Below are 13,938 nucleotides of genomic sequence, written 5' to 3' on the forward strand. Positions count from 1 at the left end.
AGACCAGATCTAATCTTTACACCTGGCGCCTCATACACACCTCCTATCATTTATTATGAACATTTTTCGTATTTATTAATTATTATTAATGGGAGATGCTTCCAAGTGGATGTATCTGTAGAGCGCCCATTTGTGAAAAGCAAATTCCGTCATACAGGCGCCTGTGTGAAGAACAGATTCGCTCTCCGAGCTTCATCAGTGAACCGTCCTCCTTACTTGTAATTGACGTTGAGATATTCCGAGTTCGGCTTAGGTTCAGTGCAAGCCCGTGCTCACACCATTCAATCAAATAGCGTTTTGCAACCCTTGATAATATTTGATGAAATAAAACACATGAATACGGAGATATTTGATATTTTCAATACGTACTGTAAAAATTATTCGGACGGATGTTGCATTGATCGAAGCCGAATTCAGATATTCCCGATCTACGGCGGAAAGGCTGTGAGGCCAGTGAGTACGATTTTGTGAGGATAAAGTCGATTTCACTTTTGGGCGCCCTATATGCACCAACGCCAGAAATATTATTTATACTTATCAGTGGGAGATATTTCCAATGCACGGTTTGGATGTGCTACGGTGCGCAGATGTTCGAATCCGTTCGTCAAATCTTCGCCTTCGCGCAGTGGGAAAGTTGTGAATTTCCATTATTGCCCTCCAATCTCTTATTGACTGTTGATAACAGATCTTCATAGAAGTTTGAATTACCTTCATGAAGTGAGGCAGCAAAATTGCCGTCGCGCGCTCATATTTTTTGATTTCCTAACCAGCCAACTCGGGAAGTCACGATGAGACGAATAACGCAAACTGCATTCTGCGTGGGATTAGTCGTTCGTTTTTTGTTGTTTTTCTTTCTTTTTGCTTCGAATTCGTCCGCTGTCGTCGCTGCAGATGATGACCTATCTATTGGTAAGATGCTCTCTTTGTTCTCACTTTTTCCTTTTGTCACATGTTGAACTCAATTTAAGAGAAAAAGTTGAATTGAGCTGAATCCTCCAAATTTGCGTTCTTTCCCGGTTCCCCTTTTTCGATGGGTAGCTGACCATTCAGCCTCATGATTGCTGGCTAGTACGCTGATCAATTAAATCCTCATGTCGAATTTCCATGAGGACGGAGTTCTTCATCAATCTTTAAGTTTCTGATTAGAGATTGGGCCCCGCTAGAATGGTCTAGGGTTTGACGTCTAGGAAGGGGATACTAATGGAGTTCAGGGAAAACAAGGTGATAAAATGCTATGCTTGCGCACAACGGAGATTAGCTTTTCATCTAGCGAATTCTCATTTGATGACAATTTTTCCAAATGCATTTGAGACCGTGTGTTCTGGAAATCTTTCAAGTTCATATGGTGGTTCCAGGCTTAGATATAACAACTGATTTCAATTTAGTTAGTTTAGCATTGTACCTTAGGGTGTTGTTAGAGTTGTGAAATTTAATCCTTATAATAGAGAATTCACATCTATACTCTGGAAGCCCAAATAGACTAAGGACTTGTGTGTAGCTATAAGAACTGCGGATTTACAGAAGTCTAAGGAGAGATATCTTGAAATTTGTGGTTTTGTCACTAGTAGGTCACAGGGGTCAGGCTACCAACGAATATGCCATTTTCAAAAATGGAAACATGGATGAGCATGGACGTTTTTGTTACTGAATTTAGAGGTTTGTTTCTGAGAAATGATTCAAAAGTGAAGTCAGAAAGTGGGCAATGTCTTACTGGAATAGAATTTTATTGTTGTTGTTGAAGTTCCTAACAAACCCAAGAACAATATAATCGTTTGGCAAGTGGAGAAAATGGAAAGACAATGCAAAACAGAGCACACAGAGATTTAAGTGGTTCAGCTTATGGCCTATGTTCACTGACATTAAAGGAGAAAAAATATACTATCAGCAATGGAGATTTACAGTTAGTGTTCACAGCCTCTCACCAAAACCCTAGCTCCCAATACACCCAAAGTTCACACTTCCTTGTTTCTCACACACTCACTTGTTCTCTTTCTTGGACTCCAAGATACAAGGCTATTTATAGCGAGAAAACCCTAAACTGGGTTGGCCTCTCAAAACTGCTAAGAATTGAATCGCAAGTCTCGCAAGATCTCGCTATGAGTCTAGACTTGTGAGATCACTCTGTGAGATCAATTCAATGCGATCTGCAATACTAGTTTACCGCCTAACATGACCAAGTGACATGCGATTCCACCTAATGTGTGATGCGATGTTCAAGTGACCTACAGTTTTGGATACTTGCAATGAACACTTGCTTGCAATTGTAATATCCAATTGCAACTACCTCAACTATGATTTCCTTAGCAATAAGAGTCCATACTGCATTCCCAAGGAGTGGCCCAAACCCTCTGATTCCACCACAGACCACTATGAAAATTTGCCTTCGGGTTTTTCTCAACCTTGTTCGGGTTGGGTCATGGAGTGAGATCGCAACTGGAATTCAAGGCGCCAACATGACAATTGCAACCAAGGAAGCCATGGAAAATTTAGTTTGTTTTCTTCTTAAAAGGAAAAAAGAGTCTTCTACATGATTGGAGAATGTAAGGCCATCCATGCATTTTAATCCAAACTAGAATAAATTATGAGAGGCATGGCTTGCAACTCATGCTTCACTTATGAGGATAATATGATACACACACACACATATGTATGTATTGATGAGCAACAGAGTTAAGACAAATTTTGCCCAATTTTGATAAATACCATATCTTGAAACTGGTATCTTGCTGCAGCATTTGGAGTGTGACACAGGGATGTAGGAAGGAGAGAAGTGACGATACAATGAACACTTAAATGCTCAGCCAGAAAACAATGTCACACAAAGGAAAATCAAGAGCATAACTAGGAACAGCTCGTGCGTTCAACATTTATAGCTAAAATTTAGTATTTATAAGGGAGTGAGAGCTGCTTCCATTTCTTTGCATTGGTTTTTTTGGTAGACAAGGGCTGCAGTTATAGAGAATTCAAGGTAGCTGGTTGAAGATGAAGATAAAAGTAAGTGAAAGAATTGCCTCTAAAAAACAATTGTTATTTCTTTTTACAAATATCATCTTTAAACCAGGTCCAAACCCCTTTTCAATTCCACCTCTGGGATCATCTTATATTACTGTAATCCATACTACAAAGTAAATGCATGCTGAAATGCTGTCAACTTGAAATTTGTATAATCATATTATAATAATTGGAGATACTTTATTTGGTAGATGTATACTCAAAGAAGTTTTATAAGTATAATTGCTATCTAGATAAACAGAACTGCATCTTTATCAGTAAATTAGTAGAAATATAGTTAGGTTGTCTAAGAAGGTGACTGCACGATCTGTTTGAAAGTTTTGCTGACTAAGTGGAAATGAATTTCTGATCATGGAACTTTTGCATTTTCATCAAATTTGTGGCCATCTGGTTGATTTGTGAGCTTATTTGACTTTTGTCAATATAACTATTTTGGCTCTGCAGTTGTTGCTCACCCAACCACGTTGCAGCTATCATCTGGCTTTCCTGTAAAAGATTCACCAGGTTCCAAACCAAGCATGTCAATGGTTTGCAATAGGGTTCACATCCGTGGCCTTTCGAGGCTTAAAGGCCTTAGGAAGTATGCCCATTCATTGAAAGTAATTGTGAAAGTTATTCAGACAGGATCAGGGATTCGTCTTCAAAATGTTGAGGTTTGTTTCCACAGGTGAGCCCTATCCTATTTTGCATGGTCACACCTCAAAACTGCAGGCTGTTAGACATTGGGAATTTCCATTATTCAAGCTATCTGTTTATTACTTCTCCATACTTGTCTCACTAGGACAGATTTTCAAGAACTTTGATGCTTCATTTGAAACGTCTAGTTTTTCCTCATAGTTAAATATAGTTCCCCAATCCCCACTTATTGCTTAGAGAAATGGCATATGAAGCTGACTGAACTATATAGTAGTAACTAGGATCTTGTGGGAAAATTCAAGATGTAGTGCAATTTCATTTTTCCCTGGAGTTAGTTGCAGAACATTGAAACCAGTTGCAATTTTGTGTTTCTTCACAGGAATATGTCTCTTGGGATAGGGATGTGCCCTCAAGGCAACTGGGAGAAACTTGTTAAGGGTTCATGGGTTCGATCTATGTCTCCTTATGACAGCAAGCTTCTAGACATACGGATGCCTGGTCTGACCTCTGAAATCTTTGAGGTATCCACTGAAGAAGGTATATTCCTTTGGCCAAGAATCTGAGTTTTGTATATGATCTTAGCTTCTAATATTATTAATTAATCTATTGGCAGAGTTTTTGTTATATCGCATCTTTTTTTTAGTCATGGGAGTAGTCCTGATAACATTGGCACCCGAGTTTGGCAACTCCTTAGTTTTCTATTATAGCAGTGCGATGATCGTTGGCATTATCCTTGTGGTACTGATGGTCCTTTTTCAGGTATGTTACTGTTCTGTTTATCCTTTTTTTCCATTTGTAGACTTGGGTGACCAGGTTGGGTTGCTCCATTGCGGCCTAGGTGAGCAGGGTTCGAATCTTGGAAACAGCCTCTCTGTATGTGCAGGGGTAAGGTTGTGTACATCTGTCCTTCCCCAGAATCCACATTGGTGGGAGCCTTGTGCACTGGGCTTCCATTTTTTTGACTTGAATAACTCTGAGTTTGACATTGCATAAAATAAAGGGTTAAGTACTCTGCAACCCAATGCAGAATTCTGAATGACAGCCCCCCCATAGTCATAGCCCCCCAACCGGATCCTATGCGTGATATTGGCATCAATTTATGGTCAGGATTCATCCCCCCTGTATGGTGGGGCTACAAAATTCTGATCTGGACTGATCAGTCATTCTCCCTAAAATAAATCACCAAGAAGTGTTCAGTTTATGGTTGCAAATTTGATGTTCTGTGACATGGAATTTGTCTAAAAATTGAGATTAAATATTTTGAATCTTTTTATTGTTATTCTGTATATGACCAACTTTCTGATTTGCATCAATTTCACAGCCAGTGCATGAGTGCAACCTGGTATGAGTATGACCTGCCAAGTTGAAAAGGGAACCAAGTTCCTAACTGAGTTGGTCTGACTTCAAGATTGGTGTTGTCAAATCTGGATTGGACAAAAAATTGGAAAGTTCACTAGGCAACTGGTAACAGTTTAACTGGTAATTTGATTGTTCAGCCCTTCAAATTTGTCAAGAGATCAGGACCCAGAAAACTCACCAGGTCACTGGTTCACCAGTTCAACTATCCAAGTTGATTCAGGTTTGACTTGAGACAGGATTGCTCCAACTGGAAAAAGCTGGTGATCTGAAGTTATTCAGAGGTCTAGATAGCATTATGTGACTAATACGCTGCATAATTACAAGGAAAATGCCAAAAGAAGAATTGTTGGATGTAGAACCTAGCTAAAGGAATCATGATGCAAAGAATATCAATATTTGATGAGAGCACAAAATCAAAACTTGTTACTTCTCAAAAAATAGAAAAAAAAAAGACTCCTAAGTAGTATGTATAATGGGAGGAAAATAACATGAAGAACCTTTTCTCTTGAAAAGAAACAAAATCTTCAAGAAGCATATCTTTTTGCTTATTTCATCTTCTAGAAATTAGGGAGATGAATAAACTGGGGAAACAAAACATCGACCAATAAGCATTGAAACAATTAATTACTGAAGGGTATAATATCTTTATTTTTAATGTCAGATAATGTCCAGTCTATAAAACTGTTGGTCTTGGCGGAAATGTAGTTGAACTAAAAATAACAAATAGGTCAGAAATGTTGGAAAATTTGTATAAATTTTACAATGTTGTGAACATTAATCTATAAATTTGAAGAAAATATCAATCTATGAAAATATCTGTTAATATATAAAATTATGAAGGGACATATTCTTTTAAATAATATATCATTATAAAGTGATAAAAATGATGCTTTTGAAGTGATACACCATTTCAAGGTGTCCACTTCCTCTAAGAGTTTAAAAATTTTAGTCTATAGTGTTTGTTATCGGTATCTTAACTTTAAATATTATGAATATATTTTGAGAGGAATCCTATGAATATATTTCATAATGAAAATAAGAAGGAAAGAGTCTTCTATGTGGAAAATTTGAAAAATAATAGATTTGAAGAGAAAAAAAAATCACGTTAAACAAATTATTTAGATGACATATATGTTCATATATATTGAAAACCTTACACTGATATGATTAACAAAGTAAATATTTTGAGAACAATATAGAAGATTTTCATGCATTGGGGGATATATATTGGGGTAGAAGAGCTGGGGCAGACCAAAAGGGACATGGATTGAAGTGGTAGTGAGAAATGCTTTCAGAGTTTATAATTTAACAATGGATATGACACTGATGGAATGGTGGAATGGAATTCATGTAGCTGACCCCATAAAGTTAGGAGTTGGGACAAAGCTTAGATGATATCATGATGATGAGTTGATAACAATGAACCATATAAATAGAAATATTTAGACATTTTTAATCATCATCATGTCAACTGCATCACTAGTTGGCTTGGTTGACTACGGATGGGTTGAAACTGGTCCCTTGATCCGAGTTCTAAAGCATCAGACTGACTGCAGTACGTTATTTAGCACTGTCAGCCATGCAGAAATCTCCTTTCCAATTTGTGTAGGTTGGACCATGTCATCTATTACAATTCCATCATTTACATGGATCTCCGATAAGAGATGGGACTTCATGCATTCTTTTCAATTTTGGTTGATTATTTCATTTATTTAACTCCATTCTTGATATGGACTCTGACAGGGCATGAAGCTGCTCCCCACTGGTCGAAAAAATTCACTTGCAATTTTTTTATTTTCTTCTATCGTGAGTTTCAAGATTGTTTCCAATGTTGGGTTCTTTCATTTCATTATATTTCCTGTTGAAATAAGTTTATGCAAACTCTAATGCCATCTTGTTCAGGTTGGCATAGGATCTTTTTTTATAAGCTATTTGCTAGGCTTGGTGCATTCACTACTTATAGAGATGGGATTCCATGAAGACATGTACAATCCTGTGCGTAAGTTTTTCTCTTCTCTATTCCCAAAAGTTCTTTGTAATTCTATTATGAAACCATTCCATGCAGGCATGTACCTACTTTATCTATGCTTCGTTTGGCCCAATAAATCCAATAACTGTGACAATACATTTTCATTATAATGCATCCGTTACTAGATTAATGCTCCAAATATGCTGTAACTAGTGGAACATTGCTCAATGTACCCATTTCATGGTTTGCTCATGCTTTGAACACAGAGCTGTTGGACGAAAAAGGAGGTTAAATGGTTGAATAATGTTGTCTATCAGAAGTTCTTTTCTGGAATCACATTCAAACTAGTGGAAAAGCCTATAACATGCCAAAATCAAAGTCACTCTATTGAGTCTGAAGTTATGATAACACAATCTGAAATGTCGCTTATTTTGGATTTGGATGATCCATTTACATGATCAGATCCAATTTGATTTCTGAAACTTAACATCCATTTAATAATTGCTGATGTGGATTTGACCCCATCTGATCTATTTATATATAATTATGTATATGCAGCTATCTATCTATCTATCTATCTATATATATAATATGTTTCAAAGTTTATAATTAATAACTTCCAATTTGAGATCCTTACATTGGATTATATTCGGGTTCAAGGTTTTAATAATTGGATTGGATTCAGATGTGGCTGGATCTGATCCAAATTGCATCCCTACTCATAGAGATCAATTTAAGATAATCAATGTATCAATTACATGGAAAATGCTGTTATTAAGTTTTAGTTATGGGACCAGTTTTGAAAAGGTATACTCAAAAGATCAATGTGCTGGGTCAAAAGATCAGCCAATTCTCTAGCTGATGGTTTAGCTAAACAAGGGGCAGAAAGGGATTCAATATTTTGGGCTAAGTTGTAATTTTGTCTCTTCCTATTCTTTTGTTTTCTTGATTGTACTTGGAAGATAAGTGTGTTTGTCTTCCTTATGTAACTTCTTTGGTGAATTAATGAAATTGTTGTTGATCAAAAAAAAAAAAAAAAGATCAATGTACCCACATGCCTAAATAAGCACTATATATAATTTATTTTATAATGCCAAAACTTTGTCTTCATGTCAGAAGACCGTCTCCATTTATTTTCCTCTCCCCATTCTACTCCTCTCTCTCTCTCTCTCTCTCTCTCTCTCTCATGTGTTGTTAAGCTAGTATCTATTAAGTTTTCAATCCTATACTGTGTGACAGCATCTTGCTAATTATGACTTAGGGGGTGTTCAACAACATGGTTGGTTTTGTTTTTGAAAACAAAAACAACTGCCATATCAGAAAAAAAGAACAATATAATTTTGCTGATGTGGCAGTTGTTTTTGTTTTCAAAAACAAAACCAACCATGTTGTAGAAAATTCCCTTAATTATATACTGCAATTACAGGACATGCTTGTAGTCTGTTTTGTTACATGATATTCATTTTTGAAATAGCTAAACGGAGATGGTGAGCTGGTCTCACTGCAGTAAAAAGTTACATGATATGCAACTGGTTAGCTGCAGCAAAAAGTTTTATATTTATCTGTCCAAGATCAAGTTATACTTGGTGTAAATGGATTACGTTGATGCATACCTTTTTGGTGTGCATAGCTCCTGCTCGGATGCCAAGTTTTTATGCTAAAAGCAACGGTAGGTATATCAGTATTTTTTTAGTGCTCTAAAAATTCATGGTCTGCCTTTGGACTCAATTTGTGCATGCATGTGCATTTAATTAGGGTAGTAAAAATGACCACATCTCTCAATAGCAACAGTACTAGAGTGGTAGAAAGATGGTGGAAAAAATCTTTAGCATTTGAAGATGATTTTCTGAGGCAATACCAAGGTTTTTAAAACCAAACCAGACAGGGAATCGTTCTGGGGTCCAGTTCCCGGGTTGAACGGTCTGACCGTCCAGTCTGAATAGATGGCCCACTCTGACAAAAAAATTGCCAAAAACCGTTGTCCAGGTTGGCGGTTTGCCCGCTTGGGTCAGTGGTTCGCTTACCGAATCAACGGTTTTTGGCCAAAAAAGGGTTTTGGGGTGAAACGGAACCAGACAGGTGACTGGTTCCTGGTTTTTCCGGTCCGACTGTCTGGTCCAGTCCGGTTTTGAAAACACTGGGCAATACAAGTTACGTACATCAATATTGAAATTACCAATTTGAGCCTATTTCCAGATGGAAACATGCAAGTATCTTGATATTATTATTGCTTAAATAACACTAATTTAAGTCTTCAAAAGCTGATTTAAGTTATCCATTGGTGCATAGAAGAAGCATATGTTGGGCTGTTTTTTTTTTTAATACAGGCATATTACAAAACTATATTGGACGATATGATTGTTTAATTCTTTATTAGGATGGTGTCCCAAGCATTTTATTGCAGGTAAATGTGAAGGTGTTATCTACCGGGTAAAGCTGATGGCTACATATTGTCTGACGAAGTTTCTGGAAATTGAATACTTGCAGAGAATCCTCTAATCTTGTTTGTGCTGTTTTCTGTTTGCAGTCCTATGTTGATATTCTTTCAGACCTTTCTAGGCAAACCTCATTATTACAATTTGGAAGTTGTGGTTTTTTTTAACTTCCCCAGCATTTTTTTTCTTGTTTCTCACAATTTTCATTTCCAATCAAATGTAAACCACAGTTGGCAATATTCTTGCTGGTTTGTGTTGCCTTGGCTGGAGCTTGGTTGGGGTTCTGGGTTGTCCGTAAATTGGTTGTAACAGAAGATGGATCAGTTGATAAAAGTATAGCTCGTTTTGTCACATACAGTATCTGGGTTTTTGCTGCTGTCATGATCATTCAGGTGCATGTTATCATCATTTTCTACTCTTCTTCAGTCTCATCAGATAGTGCAACTTCCTTTTAAAAAATCAAATTTCCTTATTCACTTCTTGTTCATGATCCCATTATGAAATTTTTATTATTTTATCACACATGGGGATTACCAAAGTGGAAGTTATTTTTGAGCAGAGTTCTTTGGACCCCCTTTTGGCAGCAGGGGCATTGGTAGCCGGAATACTGATCTCATTACTACTGAGGAGGGTTACAAAGTTGAGATCTTCACGTCACCGGCACAAGTAGGTCCCCTGTCCCAATTAACTTCTGAAAGATGAGATGTAAATACCTGTGTATATTCCTTTGGGACTTCTCTATCCAATTCTTTCAACCATGTACTACTTGGTCCTATACCTAACCTTTGGCATTTTTTGCACAAAGTGCCTGCTCTCAGATTCAAATCTACACTCTCATGCTGTCAGCCTGATATTTTATCATCATGATCTGCTACACCTGCATTCTACTCCCTCTTGCTACATCCTATTGGTTGTAGTACCATATGAATATGAAATTAATTGATTACTAGTATTTTCAGGCATTCATCCAGACTGGCAAAGCACAACCGTAGAAAACTCCCAAACCAAGATTTCCCCACTGAAGAGTCAGATGATGAATATCAACACAAGATTCGAATGTTAGGAGAGACGAATTTATTTGGAACTGAAACTAGACCCTTCAGACTGTCTTCCTGCAATTCTTCCCGAGGTTTGTATCATTCCTTGAATTATATTTGACATCAAGTAGAAGGCAGGGTTTAGATCAGAATTAGTTAATGGTGCAAGCTTGACAATTTCTTACGCAACCCTTCAGGTCTAGCCAAGACACCACCTTGTCGGTCATTGGATTCAGAGACCTACTATTCTACTTATCACAAGACACCTGAAAGGAAAGAATTCTCGAAAGATGAATGGGACAAGTTCACCAGAGAGTCCACAAAGAAAGCTTTGGAGGATTTGTTCTCTTCTCCTGACTTCAACAAATTTGCTGTAGCCAATGCTGAAAGGATAACTTTGGCCCCACCGAAAGACCACAGAAGTACTTCCAAGCAGCAAGGGAGATGGTTCATTTGGTTCTGGGAATAAAAATAACTTTATGTAATCATAACTGTTTCAATTCCAATTTGGTAGAAAAATGAGGGCGGTATCTAACATCAATCAAATTGTAATGTCCTCTCTTTTTGTACAAAAACACGTCCTCAAAAAAATATGCTTCACCTGTAATGAGTTCATCATCATTTATAACGTATGGTCTCCCGGTCAGTTGTTGGTTGGTGTGCGAAATTGTGATTTGAGAGTGTTCTCGGCCACTAGGAAATAGGAATAGGAGCATGGACGTCTGGTCTGATTTGCGCTGGGCGTGGGCTATTGAACAAATTACAGGGACTGATGCTGGGCATAACATCTAGACTGATTTTGGTAGGTCAAGCTGGAGAAAGTAGCGAGCCCAATTGGCCTGAGTAACCCTATTCATGCATATTTTTCTAGTCGTGCAGATCAATATGCCACCACCACCAGTATTGCCTTAGTGTCGGCAAACAAGTTGCGCTTTATTCGGCTCAAGCTAAAAACGGAGCGTTCTTGTTAGGCCTTAGCTAATTGTGGGTCGCCGAGATCCCCCTATGCGCTGTCGGGATTTTTTCAAGTCCTGTGTGAAGTGTGAACTGCCAGAACTAATTATAAGGTTGTGTCAGAACAAGTCCTGGAAGAAGCGGGATCTGTTCCTCACAAATGGGCGCCTCACAGGCAAATCCACAGTGCAGTGGGAACATCTCCCTGAATAATAACTAATAACTATGGGAGATGTTTCCAATTCATGGTAGGATGTGCGTGTAAGGCACCCGTGAGGAGCCAGGAGTGAGGAGCAGATCCGGTCTCGTCCTCAAAGGGGACCGATTTGTGCAGATCTATTTTTTTATGAACTGGGCACAATCTGACAATCCCACGAAAGAAAAAAAAAACAAAAAAAAAGACAATGAAACTAATATAATGATAAAGGTCAATTTGTGGATATTTATCTTTCTAAATAGAGTCGTGATAAGGGCTGTCCCTCTATCAAAAACAGTGTGTGCCCAAATCACTCAGATGTAGTTTACCCATAAAAAATGATTTGTATAATCGGGCATTGGAATTTGGATACAGTGCATCGTTCACATTCTGACAAGGGTGGTCATTCTATAATCGGGCATTGGAATTTGACAAGGTTTCTCAATAATTGGCTCTTGTCCATCAAACGGGAATTAACAAAGCCAGACCAAGTCGTGTTCTTATCCAAAATTAGTATCTTGCTGAAACTAATATGGGATGAAAGGAACCTTAGAAGGCATCAAATCCAAAAAATGCCATCTTTCCTTCTTGAGATAGGAGACTCCAAGGGACCAAGAAACCTGCAACGAGAATTGGTTACCATAGATTCCAAACATATTAAAATTTATACTGATGGTTCTTTTAATCCATTTTTAAATAGTGCAAATGCAGCTTTTGTCATAGCCACTCACAATAATCACTTACTATTTGCATCAGGAAACGCCATTGCATCTCAAGGAAGCCAAGATGCTGAATGCAAGGCAGTTGTTAAGGGACTAGAAAAAGCACACCAAGAACGATATAAACACATATCTCTCTTCTCTGATGCAGCACAGGTTATACAGGCCATTCAAGAAAGAAACAACATTGGCAACTGGATAACCCAAATGCATATCAGAACTATAATGCTCAATATCACAAAATTTGAGGACTTTCAAGCAAAACATATCCCTAGAGATCAGAATACTCTAGCTCATCTTTTTGCTTACTACTCTAATAAGTTTGATGTAAATATAATATACAACTTTTCTGGGCTTCATCTACTTTCAAATTATCAATAAATTTTATTTTATTAAAAAAAAAAAACTTACAAATGTGCCTGCAAGTTCACATTCGGTTAGGGGTCTGACGCTGTCGAATGGGAATATGGTAGAGGTGGACGTGGATCTAACCCTCCAATGCACACGCAAGTTAGGGATGCTACTTGGGCCAGGTAGTCGGGATAGGATTGGGTCATTGAGCAACCCAACCCAACTCAAACCTGACATTTCTTTCCTTCACTATAAAAGAGGAAGGATGAGCTGAATTTGATTTACACCAATGACTTTGTTCCACACCAGCCATAAAGTGCTTATGGCCCACAATTACTCAATTGACTGGCATGGAACAAAACGATTGGTCTCACAGCGACTAAAACAGCTATAAAATTCAGCTAATCGGCCCTTCAAAATACCATTACCCAACGCTGATCCCAACTATCAGGGTCATGGGAGGGGTAGACTAGATACTGCCTTAACCTTTGACATTTTTTGCACAAATTGGCCACCCTAAGACTTACTAACCCACGTTTTAATGCATACCAGACCGAGATTTTACCATTAGACCAAGTAATGGCCTTTTCCTTTCTATATATAAATATTAAATAAATATGTATGCATGGATGGCCAATACATCAAGTTTAGAGGCATACGTTTCCCAGTGTAACATAAGTATTCCTAATTCCTAAAGCACCATACGTTTTATTTAATCTATATATAAATATTAAATAAATATGACCGAGATTTTACCATACGTTTTTTACCCAATACTGCTTATAGGCTTTCCAGGTGGGCCTCACTTCCCAAAGCCAAAAGCCACGGCCTGAAAGCCCTTCTAAACGATAAACATGCATGTACTCAGCTGGGTAGTGGAATTAGGTTCAGGAATTCTTGAGCTTGAAGGTCCATTGACTTGCACAATGCAGAGAGCCTTCTTTTTGATTGGCAATTCCCACGGGTTTGAACCTTTTTTTTTCTTTTGATCAATTCCACAGGTTTGAACCATGCCCATAATGGGAGGGACGCCAACTTACCATTTTAAACTACAGTCGTGAGAAGCGTCACCCGTCACCCCTTTGGTAATGCCAGGGACTAATAAAACCATTGATTAACAAATTAAAATTGAATAACTGCCATTACTAAATCACCAACAAGTTAGCATCATAGATAACTTCGGAAGTTCACTCCTCTATAGGAGTAGGATCTGTGTTAAATTGCTCTTAGAAGTCGTAACTATGTTGCAGATTGCCTTGAAACCGTAGGG

The 13,938-nt window shown here is 37.9% G+C and overlaps 1 protein-coding gene across 5 annotated transcripts; it reads left to right on the top strand.

Annotated features, from left to right (window-relative positions):
• Nucleotides 1–555: 555 nt before the first annotated feature.
• On the top strand, nucleotides 556–11,076 carry LOC148850072 (transmembrane protein (DUF2215)). 5 transcript variants are annotated; one of them, XM_088942516.1, is made up of 11 exons: nucleotides 695–909; nucleotides 2,733–2,994; nucleotides 3,457–3,679; nucleotides 4,028–4,185; nucleotides 4,262–4,407; nucleotides 6,751–6,813; nucleotides 6,910–7,002; nucleotides 9,642–9,803; nucleotides 9,971–10,077; nucleotides 10,371–10,540; nucleotides 10,646–11,076. In XM_088942516.1, the coding sequence occupies exons 3-11, from the start codon at nucleotides 3,531–3,533 to the stop codon at nucleotides 10,915–10,917; spliced, it is 1,320 nt and encodes a 439-aa protein (XP_088798642.1). In that variant the 5' UTR covers nucleotides 695–909; nucleotides 2,733–2,994; nucleotides 3,457–3,530; the 3' UTR covers nucleotides 10,918–11,076. The 5 variants fall into 5 exon arrangements, 4 of the variants coding, with proteins under 4 accessions (XP_088798639.1, XP_088798640.1, XP_088798642.1 ...); XM_088942513.1 differs by lacking the exon at nucleotides 2,733–2,994 and having other exon boundaries at nucleotides 556–909; nucleotides 10,362–10,540; XM_088942514.1 differs by lacking the exon at nucleotides 2,733–2,994 and having other exon boundaries at nucleotides 556–909.
• The last annotated feature ends 2,862 nt before the right edge of the window (nucleotides 11,077–13,938 follow it).

The sequence above is a fragment of the Nelumbo lutea genome, chromosome 5 (genome assembly GCF_056320005.1).
Source record: "Nelumbo lutea isolate HS-2025 chromosome 5, American lotus-T2T, whole genome shotgun sequence".
NCBI lineage: Eukaryota > Viridiplantae > Streptophyta > Magnoliopsida > Proteales > Nelumbonaceae > Nelumbo > Nelumbo lutea.